This window comes from Monodon monoceros, unplaced genomic scaffold (genome assembly GCF_005190385.1).
Source record: "Monodon monoceros isolate NGI ecotype Baffin Bay Population unplaced genomic scaffold, NGI_Narwhal_1 Super_Scaffold_22, whole genome shotgun sequence".
Classification (NCBI taxonomy): domain Eukaryota; kingdom Metazoa; phylum Chordata; class Mammalia; order Artiodactyla; family Monodontidae; genus Monodon; species Monodon monoceros.
This window is the reverse complement of record NW_021703779.1, coordinates 108,659,238-108,681,572: the sequence shown is the minus strand read 5'-3', so window position 1 is coordinate 108,681,572 and position 22,335 is coordinate 108,659,238. Positions and strand designations below refer to the sequence as shown.

General features: G+C 51.9%; 1 protein-coding gene across 7 annotated transcripts in view; it reads right to left on the bottom strand.

Annotated features, from left to right (window-relative positions):
• Positions 1–22,335, bottom strand: part of BCORL1 (BCL6 corepressor like 1) — a 60,572-nt gene that overhangs the window by 17,304 nt on the left and 20,933 nt on the right. For 5 of the 7 annotated variants that reach the window (XM_029240786.1, XM_029240784.1, XM_029240785.1 and 2 more), the window contains 6 exons: positions 18,557–18,644; positions 15,006–18,278; positions 9,864–10,029; positions 8,519–8,599; positions 6,025–6,414; positions 2,444–2,667 (listed from right to left, as the gene is read on the bottom strand). In XM_029240786.1, coding sequence (XP_029096619.1) covers positions 2,444–2,667; positions 6,025–6,414; positions 8,519–8,599; positions 9,864–10,029; positions 15,006–18,278; positions 18,557–18,644 — 4,222 coding nt within the window. Of the gene's footprint in view, positions 1–2,443; positions 2,668–6,024; positions 6,415–8,518; positions 8,600–9,863; positions 10,030–15,005; positions 18,279–18,556; positions 18,645–20,058; positions 20,668–22,335 lie in introns of those variants that run through there. The other 2 variants (XM_029240789.1, XM_029240790.1) reach the window with 2 other exon arrangements.

The following is a 22,335-nucleotide window of genomic DNA, read 5'->3' as shown; positions in this document are numbered from 1 at the left end:
TTTCCTCTGGTTGTTTCACGGACAAGTCTGGCCTCCCCTGCTACGTTTGAAGCTCCCCGGGGTCAGGGTTCACATTTTCATCTTCTCTTTTGTTCCTTACAGCACTTAACTCGAGGTTGGGCACATCACTGCAACAAGCATTTGTTGACTTGATCCAAGGCAGCTATATATAGAGCCCTGGGCAGCCAGAAGAGTTGCCTAGGAAGACACGAAGCCAGGAAAGGAATGGCAGCAGGGAAAAGACAAGGTCCCAGGGCATTTGTTTCCTCTGGTAAATCCCAAGACAAGAGCTGCTATACGTCCACATCCCAGAAGGGCAGAGAGGTACGACAGCTGGCAGGAAGGCACTGGCTATGAGTGTAGAATGCTGCTTTATTGCCGGGAGGATAGAGGTGCATTATGGTGATACTGGAGGATGCTGGGTAAAGTACCCAGGTTTTTGCTAAGCCAAGACAGGAGCCAAAGGGTGACTCTCCTTCTAGGGGCCAGAGCTGCCAGAGACAAGGGAGGCTGCCTGAGGGAGGAGCAACAGCAAATGGGGACCACCTCCCCCTCCCCCCTTCCTCCCTGGCTCGGAGCCCCTGCGGGAAGAAGCCTTTGGCCGATGCCCCAGCTTTAGTGTTGCAGGTGCGTCCCCCGCCCTCCCACCACCTTGCTTCCCACTACAAAGCACTGTGCCATGGGGGCAACTGGAGCAGGTGGTGGTGACTAGGAGAGAAAGAAAGGTGGGAGGGAGAAAGGGAGGCCCTGTGAAGGGAGAAAACCTCTCTGGGAGAACACTTCAGTGGGCACACCGCCAGGCAGAATAACCAGACAGAAGCATCAGCGCGTGCTGCTGGACGTGAGGCGGCTGGTCACCTTTGCGTGGGACGGGGCCATCTGAGCGTGTGGGAAAGAGCAGGGGAGGAGGACGCCCAGCTTTCGCCAGAGCTGCTCAGGGTTGCAGTGTCTCCCTGCCCAGCTGCCCCCTCCCCCAGTGTCTCCCGGATAGACAGAAGCCACCCATCCACAGGGTGGAGACATAGGCAAAGAGTGGGGGGCGTGCGCCAGGGGCAGCCAGGCCGGCCTCACACCCCAAGTCTCTCACTCGGGTCACCAAGTAACCTCGAACAAGTCCCCTAACCTCCCCAAGCCTCAGTTTCCTCACCATAGAATGAGGACAGCTACTGTGGGAATTAAGAGCAATCATGCAAGCAGAGCACCCGGCACAGACCAGACTTCCCCTCTCCTTCCTAGGCCCCCTCTGGGGGTCCCAGGGAACTGGCACTGCTACCTTGCCTCTCCGAGCCTCTGTCCCCTCATTCTTACCTCGGCCTGAAGCTCGAGGATGTACACCAGCCTCAGAGAGAGCACTTTACTGTTCTCAAAGCCCTTCACATCCGTTGCCTCCTTTCTTCCCCCAAGCACCCTCTTGAGATGGAAAGGACATGAAGTATCATCTCCATTTTTAAAGATGAAGAAATAGGCTTGAGTACTTTGTTTGAGCTGGAACCAGATTCCAGAAGAAGGAAGGGGAAAGGAGGGGAGACTCAAGCACTTGGGTCTCCTACCTTTTGCCAGTGCCACACAGGGATCCCTGCTCTGGAGCTGGAGAGAACCGTAAGGATCACAACCACCAAAACAAGCCCAATATGACCTTTTTTTTAGTTGTCAAGACAAACACATATTACAGGTAAACATTTGAACCTGAACCTCACTCCTCTCAAATGTACAGCTCACCGAGGATAAGGACGGTGTAATTTTTTTTTTGAATTGTGCAATGCGGAACTCAACACCAGTGCCATGAACATCAGACCCAAAAGAGATGTCAATTTTGCACAGGGGTTCTAGAACGCTTGCCTAGCTATTGATCGGTGAGCGCCCACTCACCTGCTCCTCTGCTTCCATGAGAAGCAAAGGAACTGAGGAGTGGGGTTGGGGAAGTACAGCTATGACCGGCCCAAGGGGAAGAATTCCTTCAGCCCCACCCTTAGGCAACCTTTGTCTGGACATCAACATCCTTGCTTCTGTAAGTTGTTTTCTACCTTGATTGACTCAGAAAGCTCCCTGATTGGTTTCCAGTGAGTTAAGCCCATACAAAAGCTTCTTGATTGGATGTTAACAAGCTATTCAGGGTAACATCCTGCCATATTCTTTAGCTCTTCCCTAACTCAAAGGAGATTCAAGGATTGTCAAGGAAAAGCCATCACGGGCCAAACCCATAGTTTGCAGATGCTTCTTGTCAGCTCTAGCTTTAGCCCATTCTTCAAATCCATACCCCAACCCTTCTAGAACTAGTTTAAAATATTTTAATAAATATGGGTTAATTTGATTCCCCCCCATGGCGTACTCACTCACTCGGAAGACTGTTGACTGAGGAGCCCGCCTGGAAACTGTGCCACCCTAGCCCGGCCCCGACCGCCGCAATGCCCCTCCTCTACAGCTCCCCTGGCTGGTAATGTACCTTTGCCTCTTCTGAGACCGTTGTCATGTGCTTGGTCTTGCACTTTCGTTTTCCTGATGGCTTTTCTGAATTTTCAAGGCAGGCTGGCTCCTCTAGGTTATTTGGGAGGAAACCATTTGGTGAATCCGAAATCCCCTGGGCTTTGTTGGGCAAGAGAAGGTTCCTGTTCCTGAGGCGGTGCTCCGAACTTTGGGAGGAAGTCTTCTGCTTACGGGCCTTTAAATCTAAAGGCAAGAAACAGGAAAGAATGGATGTCAGGGAAATGGAACACAGAAAAGCAACGCCTTCCTCTAAGCTGGATCAGAGGACTTTGGGGATTAGAACCTCAGTACAAAGTTGTGTAACTGTTCGCTACCCATATCTGGCACGGTGCTGACTATTCCACTAAATGCTTCTCGAATGGACACTGTGCTTCCGCATCAAAGTCCCTCTTCTACACGCAGGAGACAACTCCCAGCCCTGCTAGCAGCGGGTGGCCCATCTGGCTGTCCCTAAGATGAGGGTACTTTTAAAAGGATTTCCCCATAGCCCAGAGCAAATCAGAACTTTCTTTTCAGCTTTTCCCCACTTTGTCTTTTTTTCCACTCTAATACGAAAACAAATTTAGCAGCTCTGCTGAAGTGAAATGTGAAGTATACTGGGGTGGGGAGTAAATGGTAGAAGGCTTCCTTCGTAGCCTCAGCTCTACCCGCCTGACTGCCCTGTTGGTCTCTCTCCAAGCACACAAAGATCAAAGCCACAGAAACTCCCTGAAACCAGAAGCTGCCATGGGCCGACTTAACTGGTGGGCAATCACAGAAACCTGCTGCCCTCCGTGGCTGGAAATCAAGTCACTGGGACACACTGGGCAACATCTCTAATTCTAGCCGTAGCTCACTGAACAGAGCGCATTCCAGCTTCAAAAAGGCCTGCTGGGAACTCCATGACCAAGAGCCTCATCCCACAGGGTCAGTCCTGAACTCCAGAGGTAGGGGGACAGATTGAGTTTATCCTTATCTCTTAGCATTACCGTTACATGACTTGGCCACTAGCTGTGTGACTGCTGAGGGCAGGTCATAATCTCCCTGAGCCTCGGTTTCCATGTCTGTAAAATGGGGAGCATAAAACGCACATAACTCCTTATAAAGTGTTATAAAGAGTAAGGTATCATTATTGTATTATTTAAGTGTAAGCTCTTTAGGTAGGGCCATGCCCATGTGTTCTTTATCTCCCCCACAGGACTGGCCACCATGCCTAGTTCACGGCAAAAGATCAGTATGTCTGTGAAGTGAGTGACTTCAGCCTCAGTTTCTCCAGGTTGTGAAACGAAGGGGTTGAGCAAGATCCAAGCGTTCTCAACTCGCCTCCCCTGACCTTTGCACGCGCTCTTACGTGTGAAATCGCCGAGGGCAGATCCGGATGTAGGAACCATCATTACAGCATGAGGAATTGTCTGCAGGTTATGCACAGCTCTTAGAAGGCCAGCTGCCATACCACCCCTTCCTCCCAACTAGCTCCAACCCACTAGTGGGTCCCCACATCTGTCTTAGAACTGCTGTGCTGGATGGCTTCTAATGGCACTTCCAGCCAGCACGTTCTCAACCAGGCCTTTTGACGCAACAAGTTTGGGCTGAGGCAAAAGAGGAAGGAACAGAACCGTGCCTTGTGAGGACCTCAGGAAACACAGGGAAGCCATATTACAGCATTCAATGCCACAGGAAAAGCAGCAGCCCCTTCCCTGTGTACTCAGGGCAGGGCAGGCTGTGGAGTTTACTCAACTGTGGTGGAGCAGCCTCACAGTAGCACAGAAAGGAACAGAGGGTGAAGGCAGCAGGTGTATTGCTCTTCCTATCCCCTCCGCAAATCAAGAAGAGAGAGACCCAAGCCAAGGACGAAAGGAAAGATCATGAGGCCCAGACAGGAGTAAAGTGACCTGTCTAGTTTGGTCTCTGCCTGACTCTCTGGTGTCAACCTGAAAGAGGGTAGCAATAGGAGGGATCAGAGCTTTCGGAGAAAAGAGATGTTTGCCAGGCAATTCCTTCATGAAGAGTCACCATCAGATCTAGAGGAAGGTGACCAGACCACAGGCCAAAGCCAACAAACTCAACTCAAAACCCGTAGACATACACATGGAGGGAGAATGATCTACTTTCCAACAGCCGGAGCTGCCTCCACAACAAGCAGGATGCCTTGCTGAGTGGCGTTCCCATACTCCTGGAGGTGGTTGAGGCTGCCTGTCAAGAGTGCTGTGGAGATCTCCGCATTGAGTGGAAAACTGGGCCAGGTAATCTCGAAGGTCCTTCTGGTTCCAAAAGCCGATAAGTTCCATAAGAAGCTTCCAAGCTTCTAGGAAACCAGATCTCATTAGAGAAGACTGGGTGATACAAAAGCTCCTCTTCATCCTAACACAAGTGGCTGAGGCCAACTGCTTGACAACTCATTCCTGACCAATCCATATGGCTATGGCAGAAAACTGGGAAAATCATCTCCACTCTCTCACACGGTTGATGAAAATTGGCTCGATCACTCTCTTAAGTGTAGGAATAGGTATTGTATATATCTCTACTTAAACAGAGCTGGAAATGAGGTTTAGCCTTCTTTGCATTATAGCAAACCCAGAATCTACTACCCACTCAGATGTGGTCATTCAGTTTTCACTAATATGGAGACTGCAGACATTTACCAGCAGCTCAGGATGAATACATTATGGGAGCCAATCAATTGTTGCTTCAAGGGCAGAGGTCAGAGAAAGAGAGCGAGAGACAGAGGTGTTCTCACTGAACCCAGAGATGTGCTTTTTGCTCATCTAGAAATCCACTATAGGAATGGGCCCGAAGAGCGCTTAGCCCAACAAACTGATATTAGCCTTGGTGACGGTCTGTGCCTCCATGATTACATATTATAGCGTCTAACGTGGCCAGACAAAGCCTGGTGTTTTCTCCTTGGGCTGCCTGCTTTTCCAACAAAAATGATGCCTGCAGGTCCAACAAAAATGATGTCATCTGAAAGCTTCACTCTGCCTCTTAATGACCTTTGTGGCTTTAACCAAGAAAGCCAAGTTGTGCCCGCTTCTACTTGAAGTTCTTCTGTTGGGTTGAGGAAACCATTGTGCTTCTTTTTAGTTTAGGGGCTGGAGGTATCCCAGGAAAGGCAGCCAATACCCTCTTTCTTCTTGAAGCCAGGATTCTAGGAGAGAAAACCCAACCTCCCAAAAGACCCGACTCCCTCAAGCCAACCAGAGAACTCCCTGGTATTGAGTTGTCCCACACCAAGGACGTCACTGTGGCCTTGCCCACAGGTCCAGACTTTTATAAAAAATTGGAGAGCTCGGGGCTGCATGTCCTCAGCTCACCTGTAGGTCAGTCCAATGTCATTCAATCTCAACCCCAAGCCAAGACCTCGGGACTGGAGTTGAGTGACCCCCTCTGGCAGCTGGAGCTCATAGCACCATGTTTCTCTGGGTGCAGAGGCCTTTGGCTGGCGTAGAGGAGGCAGAGGTGGGAACACCCAAGATGCCCGAGGGTCCCCAGAAGCCAGAGTCACTGTGGTTTGGGGACGGGGGGCAGCAGCTCCCTGGGGCAGCAGCCCCCGGCCGGCCTTACCTGCTCTCCCTTTCCGCCGCTGCTCTTCTTCTTGTTCAGTCAGGTACTCCCCAGTCTGGTATTTTCGGCTCTTCTGCCGTCTCCGTTTCTTCCTCTTCACCAGGCCCTCCTCCTCGTCTTCCTCCTCCTCCTCGTTGGTGTCCCACATCTGCCGGGCAGCCTCTGTCCTCCAGGGCATCTCTCGGGCTCGCCACAGGTGCCTGCGGCCCTGGCTCAGCAGGGTCTTGTCCTGGGCATGGTGGCTGCGATACTGGGTGTCCCGTTGGGTCTTTCTCACCTTTCGACGCTTGGCCGGGGTGGGGGTCACCTCCTCTTCCTCCTCGGTGGGGAAGACTTCCTGGCTTCCCATGTCACTGTCTGCCATGCCAGCAAAGGAGCTACAGATGCTTCCTGTGGACGGGATGTACAGAGGACGGTCAGGTACCTCTTCAAAGGACCAAGAGTACGGTGTCGAAGCAAGTGCCCTGGATTAGGAGTTTGAAGGTCTGGGTTCGAGTTCAGGCTCTGCCAGTTATTGGCTGTATGCTCTCAGAAAGTTCCTTCACTTCTGTCTCCTCGTCTATAAAATGAGAATACTGTTCTCTGCCTTACTGACCTCACAGGACTGTTCTGAGGCTCAAATGAGATAATTCACCCTTAAGCGCTTTACAGAGTCCAATATATTACACAGCTATCAAGTATCCAAACCACACACCCTTCCTCGTCCACGCTGCCCTGCCACTTTCATTCATTCCACAAACTCTTACTTAGTGCTTATAAGGTGCCAAGACTTGTCTGAGGGGCAGGAAAGGGCCACAGGGTTTAGTAGAGGGTGAGGGAGGGCAGACTGACATGGCGCTCCCGCCCATGCTCACTATGTGACCCCCCAATCTTGCTGACAGAGCCACCCTGGGCAAGCAGAGTTGTCACCAAAGAGTCTCAGGAAGAGTGAAGCAAGAAGGAGCCCCTTTCCTGTGACACAGCCTGCGTTAGTCCCGCCCAAATGCTCCTCAGCCAGGCCCTCTTCCCTTCATTGACCCCACCTCCTACCGAGCAGCCAAGAGTCCAGGGGTGGAGCTTTCTCCCCAGCTCCACCCCCTGCCCCGCTGCAGCTGTTCCTCACCGTTGGGCAGGCACTTCCCCCTCCTCTCCTCACCACCCCAGGATGATGGGACCTTTCCTACCCTCCTCTGCCACCCGGCCAAGAGGCCATTTTCCTCCCCACGCCTGCCTTCAATTCTGCTAACAACAAACACAGTCCTAAACGGGCCCGGTTTAGTGATCCAGGAGATCTGACATCTTTCTCAGAAGCGGCTCTGAGATACCACCATCTTTCTCCCGAGGCCCGGCTATTAACTCGACAATCCCCAAACCCAAGCGAGGTCAGCAGAATAAAGAAATGGTTCGAGGGAATTCCCTGGTGGTCCAGTGGTTAGGACTCCGCGCTTTCACCGCCAAGGGCCCAGGTTCAACCCCTGGCTGGGGAACTAAGATTCCACAAGCCGAGCGGTGCAGCCAAAAAACAAAGAAAAGGTTCGAGGCCAACAGGGTGGCAGCGGCTCTTGACCGAAGCTTCAAGTCAGTCAGTCAGACCGCTTAAAGACAGCAAATATCCAGGAAACTTTCCATTATACAGACTAGGCAGGGAACGAAGTGTTCTAGTTAATCTAATATTCTGGTTAACACGAATCACCATAGAGATCACACAGGGATCACCGATTTCCAAAGAATCAAATACACTACAATGTGTTTAACACCGAAATGGGAACGGCTGTAATGTACTCGCTCTTTGATGATTCAGAGGACACTTCAGGATTTTTCGAGGCCTCCAGGCTGTCATTACGAGCCCCAATTACCACCGCGCTCTCCACGTGCTGAGGTGCCCGTTAATAGAATGTCAGATAACTGAGTTTACACTGTGCCCTGCTTCCCCATTCCATCCACTTTGCATGGAAATCTGGGTGAACCGGGGCAACCATTTCTAGCACTAAGTACCAACTTGGAGGCTAGCAGGCAACAGTAGTAGCTAGAAAGGGCTATCCTTTTTTAGACCCTGGGGGTTGACCAATACAAGTTCAGGGGACCAGAGGTGATTCTGCTGGCCCTGACGACTCAGTGACCATTTCCAATTTGGATACCTGGCACACAGGGCAAGAGGACAGAGGCCCAAGGTTAAATGTCTGTGCCAGAGACTGGCCCCCAAAATCACGAGATGCCAAAGCCTGGAGTAGAACCAGTTTTCCTGAGTGGCACAGGCCTTTCCTCTTTCCACCACTGGCTGCCAACAAGAGATGTCAAATCCCTGTTACGAAAAGCTAAGTAAATCATCCTAAAATCGTGGGCAACGACCCAGCTCCTACCCTGGGCTCTCTCGTCTCTGCAAGGAGCTGGGCATCTTGGCACGGTGAATCAAATTCCCAACTCTCCACCTGGGCCGATGGCAAGGTCGCTCGACCAGACTTCTGCCTCTCTGCAGAGAAGTGCCAAGATGGGCCTCAGCCTCAGACTCACTCACCAGACTGACTGCGCGTCCGGGTGCTCAGGACCACGGGGATGAAGTCGCGGAAACTGCTCTTTGCCTTCTTCTCCAAGGAACCTGGAGTGGTGTGTGGTTTGAGAGCAGAAGGCAGAGATATCACAATCAGAGTCTCAGGACAGGAAAGCCTCCCCCACCCTCCCAACCCGAGAGGCTCAAATGGAGAACTCAAGGGAGGGTTTGTGTTCTCCCTGCATTACATTTATTAATTTCCCTTATGCTGCTATCACCTACGTATCTCTTTTAGAGAAGGAGCTTTTCCCGGTGGTTTTTGAAAACTGGGAGTTGGGTCATTTTTGCTGACACCAAAAAAGGCAGTGCACGGCATCGATTCGCCGGCACGCCACAAAGCGGAAGGCCCGGTTGTCTGGACGACTGTGAGGCTGCTGCGCCTCCACAACGTTATAACTGAGCTGGAGCAGGTCCCAGAGAAGGGTAACCTCCATGAATCGTAGAGGATTGAGCAAGGCAGGAAGATGGGAGCAGGGAGCGGCGGACGGCGGAAAACTGCTATATAGGAACAGACTAGAAAGAGGCAGGTCACGTCAGACAGGCAAGGCTACGAACACCAGCTACTATGGGCAGGAATACGCGGGCTTCTCTCTGCTGAGGGCGCCAAGGAACTATTAGTGGCAGAGCATACGGGTTACATACACACCTCCCCAACCCAAACATCCTGTGTGTCCCTAAATAATAAGGGTTTAGGACTCCTCCAACCCTTCTAGCTAGCTAGCTATTAATTTTTAACTTTTATAATGGGAGTTTCCAAATATACCAAAGGTAGACAAAACAGTGTAAATAACCCCCATTTGGTCTTAATCCTCATTAAACCCATTTCTTCCCTGAGCCTAGACCCACTTCAGGGTAATAGGTTGGCTACTCTGCTGTAGGACTGACTCTTGTCTGTCTGAAAAGCACCACTTCAGAGTGTGCCTTATTCTAGCAACCAGGGTGAGCAGCATTAAGCCCCCACTCCCGTCTCCCTTCTCCCTCCGCTTAGATTTCAGAGGTGTCAATTATATCTCCCTCCTGGGACTTCCCTGCTGGTGCAGTGGCTAAGACTCCATGCTTCCAATGCAGGGGGCCCGGGTTCAATCCCTGGTCAGGGAACTAGATCCCGCACGCCGCACGAAGATCCCGTGTGCCGCAACTAAGACCCGGCACAGCCAAACAAATAAATAAATAAATATTTTTTTCAAATTATATCTTTCTCCCACAGTGAGGAAGTCTCACTTTCCTGGTCAGTTTCAGAGCCCCTCCCCCCCCACCCGCCATAGGGATCCCTCTGCAGCCCATCAAGAGGGCCAGGACCCGCGGGGCCTACCTTCCTCGTGGCCATCGGCTCGTTTTCCTGGAGACTGGGACTCCGGCTTTGTTGGCTTCCGGTGCTTGTGCTTTACCCTGACTCCATTGTGCTCTTTTCCTGAATCTGAAGCCCCCCTGGGGCTTTTCTTGGTGGGTTCCTGGGGGTCACTAGGTGGCTTCCGGCACTGTGGAGAGGTGGAGAGAGTCAGGTCTGAGGTCAGTTTCACCTCTTAAGAAAGCTCTCTTAATGTTGAGCCCTGTGCCCTGACACACGGACACGAGCTTCCCACGTGGAGGCTGGGGGAAGGGGCCGCCCGCTGCCTTCCACAGTGGGCTACAGAGGCTTTCTGGACTGAATCCAGTGCCCTAGCTAATCCCCACAGACATCCATACCCCATCATTTGAAACACGTCCACAGAGTCTGCATTCACAAGCCGAATAAACACCCAAAGTCATTTGAAAAGGTGCAAAGTCAGGCCCCATACTCTCTATATCCGAACAGCAATAGAGAGATGGACAGAAAACAAAAATGCCTCTTCTGCAAGTTGGATGACTACATTGTTCAAATAACTTCACTGTGAATAGTACTGACACCAACAACTGAAACTAATTCTCATATGGGCCAACTCAAGAAAAATTATCTATTTGCACATGTAGATTAATACCAGAAAAAAGATTCAACTAAGGCAAGAAGAAGAGTCTACCACGGCAGCAATTCCAATCTCCCGTACTTAGGAAAGACACCGAAAAGGCCCAGGCATTTTCAATAATGACCCTTTACACTCTGAGGCCCTTTCACCTTTTCCAAACACTCTCTCTAATATTCGATTTGTTCTTCCCAACAACCCAGAGAAGAAAAGCTAATATCACACCCTTGAACAGACGAGGAAACTGAGCCTCCAAGATAAGAGGTTAAATGATTTGTCCAGGGCAACACAGCCCAAGGCGTCCACTTGCTCAGGGGCCGTCCGGGACCAGGCAAACCTGCAAGTTAGCTGCTCTGTGCCTGCAGTGAGAAAACGGCTGGGCTAGGACTAAGACCCAGGGCTCCTGGCGCCCATCCCGGGCCTCTTCACCTCAGCTCTCACTCCTCTTCTCCCTCACTTGTGTCCTCCACTGGATTTGGTCATCCCCACTCATACCTACTGCCCGGCGCATGCGGTAGGCACAATGGTTGTGCTTACACATTGCAAGGACACTCTTGAGCCTAGCAGTCACACATCCTCACAAGCTTTGAGATCTCTCCACGCCACCCAACAAGAAATAGGGCAAGGTAGGGATTTCTAGTATTGTAGTATCCAAGGAGTGCAGAGTAAGCAAAACATTTTAACAATGACAGCGGGCCCTAGGAAGAAAGGAAGAGCTGTTTTCCCCCTAAGCAGACCCTCACGCCACATTCTAAAAGGTTATCACGGTCCAGCTCCAGCTAAGGGGATGGCAGATGTCTTACTGACGCAACGTTTTTCCGGCGTGGGGGCGGGGGGAATATGTCTCCATAGAGCCACCATTCCCCATCAAATTCCAGGGACTCCTGCTATCCCATGAACTCCTGCTTCTTTTTCAGCAGAGGGCTGAGCTGAAAATTCAGTTTCTCCCTTTAGTTGCTGCCAGCTCCTATAAACCAAAGTGTTAGGAGAAAGAAAGAAATGGAAAGGAAAGAGGAAGATGGGCAACTGCTGCCTAAAGTGTGACCTTCAGGTATGGCCACAGAACAACTACCTCAAGTCAGGCGGAATAAAGTTCAGTGCATGTCAATTTGAACATGTCGTATTTATTTCTGAATATCATTTTTAGCTGGCTCTTTCAAGTACAGACCATTAACTTTTACTTCCTAAGAGAGACAAAAACAAGTAAAACAGAACATCTAGAAGGGATCTGTGTCTGTATGTTCTGCAAGGGCAACACTCAGAGTAAAAATATATCGCACACTCCAACTTAGGCAAAAAGTTGCGGTGATGAAGAGACCATGTAAGATGAATGTTCTGGTTAACAGAGTTTTGAAGGGTTTTCCAAAGAACTTCCCAAAAGATGAGAAGACAACCAGCACCAGACGAAGCAGAACTTTCTTTGCTGATGACTCAGAAGGTCCTTCAGGATTCCGCACGGCCTTGGGGCAGGTGGTGTAGGAGACAGGAGACTGATTCTTTTTTTAAATTTTTTTTTATTTAATTTTTTTATTGAGGTAACATTGGTTTATAACATTATATAAGTTTCATGTACATAACATTATACTCCTACTGCTGTATACACTACAGAGTATTCTGATTCTTGGCCATACCCTGAAAGGGGCCATACCCTGGAGACTGGGCTTCCGGCACTGTGGAGAGGTGGAGAGGTGACCCCTGATTTTAGTTTTGCTTATCAATGGTTTCTTTCTCAGGAAAATGGAACATAAGAAAAGAAAGATCTAAGTTATTTGCTTTCCGGAAAAATGGACATTTACTAAATCATTACAGGCAGCTGCCAAGGGCTGCTTCAAGGCTCCTGATGCTGTGACTTTATTCTCTGCCCTCTGCATCTGTCAGTGGGCCCAGTGAACTGTTCATCTAATATAGGAAGGGGCAGTGCCTGCCTGTCAGCGAGTCGCCTGCAAGACATAAGCTCCATGAGGGTCTATCCTATTTGTAATACTAATGATATCAACAGCAGCCACTAACACTTCCTGAGCACTTACTATGTGCCAGGCACTGTTCTAAGCATTTACACATGTCACTTCATTTTATCTTTTTTTAACAATAGCTTTGTTGACATATAACTTACTGAGATATATCATACACTTATTTACGTTTATTATTCAACTGTTTTTAATACAATCACAGAAATGTGTAAGGATCATCACTATCTAGTTCTAGAACTCTTTCATCACCCCAAATAGAAACCCTGTACCCATTAAGCCGTCACTCTCCAATTCCTCATCCCCGCCAGCCTTAGGCAACTACTAATCTACTTTCTGTCTCTGTCAATTTGCCCATTCTGGACATTTCACATCATCATTTCATTTAATCTTTACACAGCCCTATGAGCAGGTACTATCACTGTCTCATTGTATAGATGAGGAAACTGAGGGCGAGAGAGATGAAGTAACTTGACCGATATCACATAGCTAGGAAGAAGTAGAACCAAGATTCAAACTCAGGCACTGTGCCTGGCTCCAGAAAGCATACTCCTCACCAAAATGCTGTACTGTCCTCCTGAAGATGTATTCCCACTGCCTGGGAAGGACTGGCACATAGTAGCCGCTCAACAAACACTCGCTAAATGGTCAGTGAAACAGCTATACATAAGCAGAGTGGAAGACAGTGTGGCATAGCTCAAGATGAACATGAACTTTATTTTTCTCTTTTTCTTTTAATTTTTTAAATTGGGGTATAGTTGTTTTAGAACGTGAACTTCAGAGCCAATAAGACTGGAGCTTGAGTTCCACTTCTGTCATTTAGTAGCTGTGTAACTTTGGGTAACTTACTCATTTTCTTATCTGTGAATTGGGTGTAGTGTTCACCTCATAGGGTTATTTGAAGGATTAAGCTAGATAACATACGTAGAAAGCACTTGGTATGTAGTAGGAATTCAACAAATGGTAACAACTATAATGACATGAACTATTATTATTACCACCAAGAGCAGATTGCAGTCACCTGAGCAAACGCTAGACATATGCTGTACTGTTTAGTGACCTATGTTCCTACTTGGCATGTCTCTGCCGTACTGAGGTGGTCATGGGGTCACTGAGAAAAACCCACCCAAACTCTACTCCCAGGGTTCTTAACCTGGAGTCCATGGGTGGGCTTTGGGGAGTGGGTTGGGTCCGTGAGCCCCTTGAAATTATGGGCAAAGTTCTGAGGTCATGTTTCAGGGGACAGGGTTCACAGCTCTCATCAGCTTCCCAAAGTGCTCTATGGTCCACAAGAGACTAAGAGCTTCTGCCACAAACAAACTCATAGTGCTCTGGCTAGAAATCTATCCAACATCCAATCTGAAGGCTGTTAACATAACCTCAAATTGCTCCATATTTTGAATAAGCCCTGTCTATCCTCAACTGCTTCAAGAATCTCCTTGATCACTAGTGTCCTTCAGATCCTCTTTGGAGGAACACTGGATTCAGGCCAAGTCCTCTTAGCCCACCTTTTTGCCTAGAACCCTGCCATCATCCTTAGCCTATTAAGAACCCAGACCTAGATGCCCATCTGCCTTGGACACCAAATTCCCAATGGGCTGAAACCCACAGCTGCCACCCCAAGCATTAGGGGGAAAGGAAACTGGTGGATAAGCCCAGAAGCTGAATTGGCTCGAGCCCCACAAAACTCCAAGCAAATCCTAAGCAGGCTTACCCCGGTGGTGCAGAGAACAACCTTGTCAAAGGCCCCTTGCCTCCCTGGACCCTAAGCTCTCAAGGCCAGCAGTCATCTTAGAAGAGGAAAAGGAAGAATGGCCATGCAAGGAAGGGCCTGTTATTAATTGATTTCCCTCCCCATATCGTACGGTATTCTTCCACTTTCCAACCTCATCTGGGACAATGGCTTTCCTAGCCTCAGGGACCGAATCATTTCCCACATCTACAAAATAGAAGCCCACCCCTCCCCACGCTAAAACACCATATATGGAGAATGTTACTTGGTAAGGGTCATGATTCACTTTACACAAGCCTTCCAATCAGTTCAGTTCACAGAGCTACTCAAGAACACTGCACGAGGGCTTCCCTGGTGGCACAGTGGTTAAGAATCCGCCTGCCAGTGCAGGGGACACGGGTTCGATCCCTGGTCCGGGAAGATCCCACATGCCGCGGAGCAACTAAGCCCGTGCGCCACAACTACTGAGCCTGCGCTCTAGAGCTCGCAAGCCACAACTACTGAGCCCACGTGCCACAACTACTGAAGCCCGCGCACCTAGAGCCCATGATCCGCAACAAGAGAAGCCAACGCAATGAGAAGCCTGCGCACTGCAACAAAGAGGAGCCCTCACTCACCGCAACTAGAGAAAGCCCGCGCGCAGCAACAAAGACCCAACGGAGCCATAAATAAATAGATAGATAGATAGATAGATAGATAGATAGATAGATAGATGGATAGAGAAAATTAAAGAACGCTGCACGAGGTTGACGTCTGCAGGACAAAGCAGACCGCTGGGGTCTCGGCCCGGCCCTCAACCTCAGCCCAGCACTCACCTTGGGTCCAAGGGAACTGCGGACCATAACCTTGGCTTGTGGCTGCTGCTCCTCTCCATCCTTCTCTTTGCTGCACTTCATTTTCTTGGGCGGCAGAGGTTCGGTCACCCCATCGGTCACCACCGAGTCTGGCTGCCACTTGTTCTTGCAAGGAAAGACACCTACACTTTCCTGTTTCACTCGAGCCTGCCCAGCCTTACTCCGCACTTCAGCTTGGCCCCTCTGGGTAGCTGCTGGGAGGCCATCGGCCCGGAAGCAGGTGGCTAAATTGAAGACCACATCACCATCCACCTTCTCCATTTTCACCCGCCCCAGGTCCACCTGGCTTCCGAGCTGTGCAAGGTCTGTGCTGGAGGCCCTCTTGCCGCTTGGGACCACGTCCAAGATGATTTCCTTGGGGCGGCTGTCATGAGGTAGCAAAGGCAGCTCGGGCATCTTGTGCAGGTTCTGGGGGGTGGCCAGGACCAGCTCATGGGACATATAGGTGGCCAGCACTTGGTTCTTAGGCTTCGTGTCTCCTGCCAGCTTCAGGCCACAAGCCCCCTGGGGGCCTTCCAGCTTAGGAGTGCTGTCGGGGCAGAGGTGGCTCTCTGATTCCTCAGGCCCCTGATTCACTCTCAGGTCCCCACTGCTAGGCTGCACAGACAGTGCCAGGGTCCCTGTCTGAGGGCTGAGCGTCAGGAGGACAGGGTTCACTTGTTCCTCGTAAGGCTTGGCAGCAATCCGGCAAGTTTTGTTCTTGGTGCCCGTGTCCTGCTCTGGAGCAAAGGGGCCCCCGGGCCGTGGCTGCCCCTCGGGAAGTCCATGCACAGCCTCACTAGGGCCAAGGGATGGCACACCAGAAAACTCAGAAACGACGCTGGTGGGCCTGATGGGCACCCCCTGGCTGGGGGTCAGCTGCCCGGCACTGGAAATGCCGATAGAAAGCAGAGACGCCTGGTGGTATGGTGACCAGCCAACAGGCAGGACCTGGGTGCTGGTGGGTTTCCCGTTGACTGAACACCGTGGGTAAATATTTGCTGGCCCTGTGGGCTTCCAGAGGGAGAGCTCCTTGGTTTGGCAGCCCGGCAGCCCAGGGGCGATGCGGGCTGGGGTGTAACGCTTCACTGTGCTTGGCTGTCCCTCAGTCCCAGCCTGGCTGCCCTTCTTGCCACAGGGGGCACCAGTGCTCTTGGGCTCTCCTTGATCGATGATGGAGATGGGCTCCTGCTTGGGGAGATGACGGGGGTCTCGGTTGAGGCCCAGGTTGGGGTCTTTGTTCAGCAGGAGGGATGCAGGCACTGGGTTGGCCACTCCCACGTAGGTGCCGGGAATGGTGCTGATCAGCGCAGTGGAGTTCTTCACCCAGGTGCTTGGGTCCCCGTTCCTCACGATCTCAGGAAAGATGACGAAGGGCGAGGAAGTGGAGCCCAGGCATGAGGTGACATTGCTGCCGGCAGCCTGGGTCGTGCGCTGGGACCTAGACAGGACCGTGGAGAGGAGGGCCTTGCTGCTGGTGTGCACGGGGGTCAACACGGGCATGGGAGGCGTCTTGCGCTGGTTCGGCAACGGGAGCTTCTGCCGGTTGGACTTGGAGGAGAGGTCCAGGGGCATCTCGCTGCACTCGGGCGGAGAGGCCATCTCTCGCTCCAGCTGTGGAGGTGACTTGAGGGGAGAGAAAGTGACGGAAGTCCCTTCTGTTTGTTGCTCGTTGCCACCTGGCATCTTGGCAGGATGCGGTGGGGCTGAGCTCACGCTGGGGGCTGGCAGCAGAGGCTGTGGTGGTGGAAGCACCTTGGCAGAAGCAGTGGAGAGGGAAGTATCTGCCAAAGGCCCGGGGACCCCATCGGGTGCAGGCTGGGTGCTGGTGCTGCTGGATGGGGAAGCGCAGGGGAGCCTGTTCACCTCCAGAGAGACCAGCTTGGACTCCGAAGTCAGAGGCCGGGCCACAGAAAATGCATATGGGTAAGACCGCAGCTCTGGGGAGGCCAGCACCCCAGGGAGACACCTGTCCTGCAGGTAGGATGGCAGGACAGGGAGTGTAAGGGTGGAGGAGACTCCCAGGGTGGTTGGCAGTGTGGCCACGCTGAGTGGCTGCCCACAACTTGGAGGCGGGATATAGACCAGCGGCTGGCTTGGGGTCAGCACTGTCCCTGGCTGAAAGGACAGGGGTACTTTTTGCATAGCTGGTGCCTGAGCTGCAGGAAAACACACTCGACTCAAACTAAAGGACGCCGGGATGGGTGCAGAGGTGGGAATGGCAGTGGGCGTGGCAGCCGGCATGGGCGTGGGGGCTGGAGTGAAGATTGGGGCTGGGGTGGGTGCAGGCACCGGCGTGGGAGCAAAGGCAGGGATGAGGGTGGGGGTAGAAGGCGGGCCAGAGGACGGGGTCGGGGTGGGCATCGGCACCGATGGAGGGGCGGGAGCTGCCGGAGGCGTGGACGATGGCATCGGAGCCAGAACTGGAGTGGGGACAGGTGCGAGGACCAGGGTCGGAGCCGAAGGGGGCACAGGAGCCTGGATCAGAGCCAAGGGAGGAGCTGAAACTGGGACTGAGATGGGGGTAGGGGCCGGAGCCGACAGGGGGACGGGGCCCGACGGGGGAGCAGAAGCTGGCACGGGCACCAAGACTGAGGCCGAAACCGAAAGAGGGTTCGAATCGGAGATGAGTGTGGGCACTGACGGTGGCGCCGGAGCCAGAGCCGGGACTGGTGCTAAGGGAGGGGAAGGGGCCGGAACCGAAGTGGCAACCTGGACGGGAACGAGCCCAGAATGGGGCACCGGGGCGGGGACAGAGAGGGGGACCTGGAATGGATCTGGAACAGATGGGGGGACAGAGGCTGAACTGGGAGCCGGGGGGCAGATGGGGGCTGGCAGCGGACTGAAGTTAGTGGTAACCAGAGGCAGGGTGCCCTCCACGGGGACGCCAGTTCCTAGAGTTGCCAAAATGAAAGTATTCTTCTCCCCGACACCCTGCCGAGAGTCCAAAGCCTTCGCCCCAGCTGGCGAGCAGTCCACCTGTTTGCTCATTTGGGTGCTGAGGGGAGTCCAGGAGCAGTCTGCCGTGCCGTTGCTGGCCTCTGGGCCGTCAGAAGTGGGAAGCTTGAGCCCGTCTCCTGGGCTGCTCAGTGGCACCAAGGGGCCCCCTGCCTCTGCCACATTCCCAGCATAGTCCATTTTCGGCTGGGCGTCGTCAGGCCTGTCTTCTGACTGGTGCCCAAGTTTTTCTGTTGCACTGCCATCTGGGTCTGCCCCCCGGGCATTACTGCCACTTCCAACTGCCGTGAGCTCCACCTGCAACGACAGAGCAGCGTGCCCATCTTAGCGAGCTCTCTGTAGATCGTGCAAGTGTCCCGAGGCCCGGGAGAGGTGACTGCTGGTCCTCTTTGCAACTCGACCAACCAGGCAGAAGCAAAGAGAAGCTGGCCAATTTCTGTCTCACATACAGCAACTCCTGGGAAACACCCTGTCCTTTCCTGGCCCCCTTCTTGGGATGGCAGGCTGGGCACGTTGCCTGAGCAGTTCAGCTCCACCCGTTGGCAGGTGGCATGTGGTTCTGCGTGGCCCCTTACCTTGGAAAAACTGCTGACACAAAACTCCTGAGATCCAAAGTGCTGGCAGTCACCTGTCGTGGACTCCTCATCAGAAAGAGGTGCTCTTCTAGCATGGGAGACACAACCAGAAAAGGGACATGAGGCCTAGTCTTCAGGCCACCGCCACCTTCCCCAGAACGCCCCCTGCCTGCCTGGGTTCCCGTAAAACCCTCCTGTCCTGCTTCCCTTGGTGGCTTGGGGGAAATCACAAGGAACTAGGGGTGGGGGAGGTCCAGGCTGAAAACCGGAGCCTCTGTGCCCAGCTTTTCAAGTTCCTGCAAAGGAGCCTGATCGGACTAGACTCCCCTCTTTGGGCTGTGTATTCTAGGGCTCTCACCAGGAGTGTGGAGGACGCCAGCACCTTTGCCTTGTCCCTAGAGCTTATCCATCAAGGTGACCGCCCAGGAGGTACTGAGCATTGCCAGAAGGGGAGAGGTAATTCACAGAAGATCCCAAAAGGCATGCAAACTGCTTTTCTCGTAAATATGATCTACAAGGAAAGCTGGCTGCAGGTACCATAAGGGTAACCCTTTCCTAAAACAAATAACCACCCCCATTGTGTTTCATGTTCCAAATCCAAATCATCACCTAGTCACCTGACGAGCTTGCCTAGAGCAGGTACACGTTTACTAGCGCACATAATGATACTCATCTGAGGCAGGTCACTGAGCATCAAGGGGCATTTCAAAGGCACGACTTCTTTCCCTCTAGGGTATCTCTTCCCCTTCTCTAGGGCACCAGAGAGCTCAAGCCAGCACCCTCCTTCCTACCTTTCTGCTCTTGCTTGCATCCTATCCCCTGCCAGCTCCCCCACTCCCTGCTTGGCCTCCCAGCACCACTGCATTTTCTCCCATCGCAAAGGGAAGGAAGCCTTCAAGGCTACAGACCCCGAATTCAAGTTGGTATATTGCAGAGGGAAAATGCTCAAGGCCAGAGAGCTGGTTCCCAAAGGAGGAAAACTCAACTGTACCCTCACCTCCTCAAAATGTCTTCTCTAAAATTTGGGCAAGAATCTTAGAAAATGGTATATCATGACCAAAAAAAAAAAAGGTCAGACTGGGAGGGTGAAGTTGAAGAGAAGACAAACACCCCCTGGAACTTTGGTATTTTGAGTTATAGCAAGAACGTGCCACTGCTGCCCTAGGGAAGACACCAGTGGGGCGGGAGCCATGGTGTGAGTGGCCAAGTGGAAAGCTGAGGTGCAAGAATAAAGCTCCAGAAGAAACCCTGAGATGTGGTTCCTAGGGTGCAAAGCACAGGAATGCTCTGTGCGCCTCTGGGGAGCTAGACTGCCTTGGGGTTTGCCCCCCTTCTTCAGAGCCTCGCCCTGAGCTCTGCAACAGCCAGGGAAGAAGCCAGCAGCTGCCTCACCAGCCATCCTAACCAAAGGGCAGTCAGGGCGCCCACAACCAACCCCCACAAGAACTAACTCCTTCCCTCCCACTGGAACAGGGCACTGTTGATGGACCCCAAAATTGTACCTGGGGCAAGAGAAGCAAAAAAGGCAAGGGGATCACCGCGGGCCTCTCCCCATCTTTTCAGGGCTCCAGAAGGGACTAACCGGGGGGAAAAGGCTTGTTCCCTTTAAAAGGCATCTAGGCTGGCAGAAGTGGGAGGGTTCCACTGCTCGTAGTGACTGCTGGTGACAAACAGAAATGATCATAAGAAGAGAGCAGGGCTGGAGATGCAGTCAGGGGTCCCGAGAAAGGGGAGCCTGAGGGAAAGGGCAAATACACTTCGACGTCAACCCCTGAGAGCCCAGAAAAGCAAGACCAATACCCAGCCTTAGGCCAGGCCAGGGATGGTTTTGCGGGGAGGATGGTGACGAGGAAAAAGGAGCGGCAGGGAACCACCCCCTTCACCAGCCCCACATGAGGGACCGCAGAGGGGAGACACTATTTCCATTTCCCCCGTCCTGACCATACAAAGGGCAGTTCAGCTGCATATTCGGCCCTCCTTGCTCGGCTCCCACCCTGCATAAAGTCACCTTGAAAGTAGACACCCTGCCTTCAAAGGCAGCCACCAGAGAACGGCAGAGCCACCGGCCCAGAGACTCTGGAGGTGGCAGCGACAACAGCAGTCCTGGCTACTCCAGCCATACCCACACCTGAGTGCCAGCCCCCAAGGCTCTGGGAAAATGCCCTGTGGCCACGTTTCAAACCCTCTGAGGAGAGAGGTGTGTAAAGCCAAGCAAACGTTAAATTGCTCCATTGAGAGAAGAGCCTGGGACAGAGACAGCTTGCAGGGCAGGGGTGCATGGGGAGAGGAGGGTCAACCGGGCAAGATTAGGAGGGCGTGGGTGGCGGGGAAAAGGCAGCAGGGGTCAAAGCAGGCTTCAGTCAGGTCTGAAAATCAATCCCACCTTTTCTTCCCAACAGAGATGACCCTGGGCCGTTATGCTCAAGGCTTTGTTGAACTTAAACCAGAAACAGCCATAACCTTTCAGGGCTGTTTTCCTAATTATTAAGGGCTAGCACCACTGTCAAACCAGACCTTTTTCATTTCCTGTTGGGTCCTAACTACATGGCACACATCTCGCTTAGATCGCAGTCCCTGCAGACTTCCCATAGCACCCCAAGACTGCCTTCATTCCAGCCAAGGTCTCCCCCAAACACACCGTGTGAGAAATACCAGCCCTCACCTGAAACACCTACTCATCCCCCAAGCCCCGGCACAAAGGCCACTGCCTCTGGGAAGCCCTCCTGTATTCCCTCAGGAAGTTTTTCATTCTGGCCTCTAGGCTCCCACGGGACCTGTACACGCCACTCGACAGCACTTACCACCAATATCCCATGACTACTGGTTTGCTCTGATTGAGTTTAATAAATGTTTGGTGAATGAAGGCATGAATGGGTACAAGAAAGGAAGCAGCAAGCAAGCAGAGGGATTTAGCCGGAGGCTTGTCTAGAGTCGGCCACCTGAGGCCAGCATAAAGCCCCTGTCCCCAGTTTCTACAGTCCTCAGCTACATCTGATGGCGCCGGGCAGGCTTCTCAAACATAACTTTAAGAGTTAACCCCCAGATGCAGCTTTACACCCGAAATGTCGAAGTTCTACAGGTGGTCAAGGGCTAAGGAAGATGGTTTTTAAATAAGGTGAGATCACATTTTGGAAATCAGCTATAGCATGGCCTGGGCTGTAGTGGGAAGGTGACAGCAACGGGTAGATGAGATCAGGAGTGACAACACTTTAAAAAGGTCATCTTAACCACTTGGCATATTTGGTAATCTAACGTCCCAAGAAAGGTCCATAAGGAGGGAAAATCAGGTTCGGGCCCACTTCCTGGTCCTTTTTCGGAGGGGATTTAGAATAGACAGCAAACTAAGGTAACTTGTTCATTGATTTTTTGAAGGCTCTAGTCCAGATCTCTACATCAAAGTCTCAACTACTTATAACTAGCTGCCAATGAATACTCCCGCGAATCGATACCAGCACCCTGCCTTCCCCAGATCATCTCTTCGTTATTATCTAAGGACATACGTCATATGCAAAGGAAAATATCTTTCTCGTGCAGATCTGAGAATTTTGTCTTATTTTCCTTGATCTTTATATTCTAAAATTAAATTCCTTTTAAGTCCATCTCTAACTTGTTCCTCAGTATAGACAGCGTTAAACCATCAGGAGCTAATGGCTTTAAAAAAAATAATAAAAAGGTCTATTCTCCTAACCTGAACCTCACACAAGGACATACTTCTCCAGTTAAGAACAGAAGAAAGTAGATACACACAAAGATGTCCATTCCTTTCCCCTTCAATATTA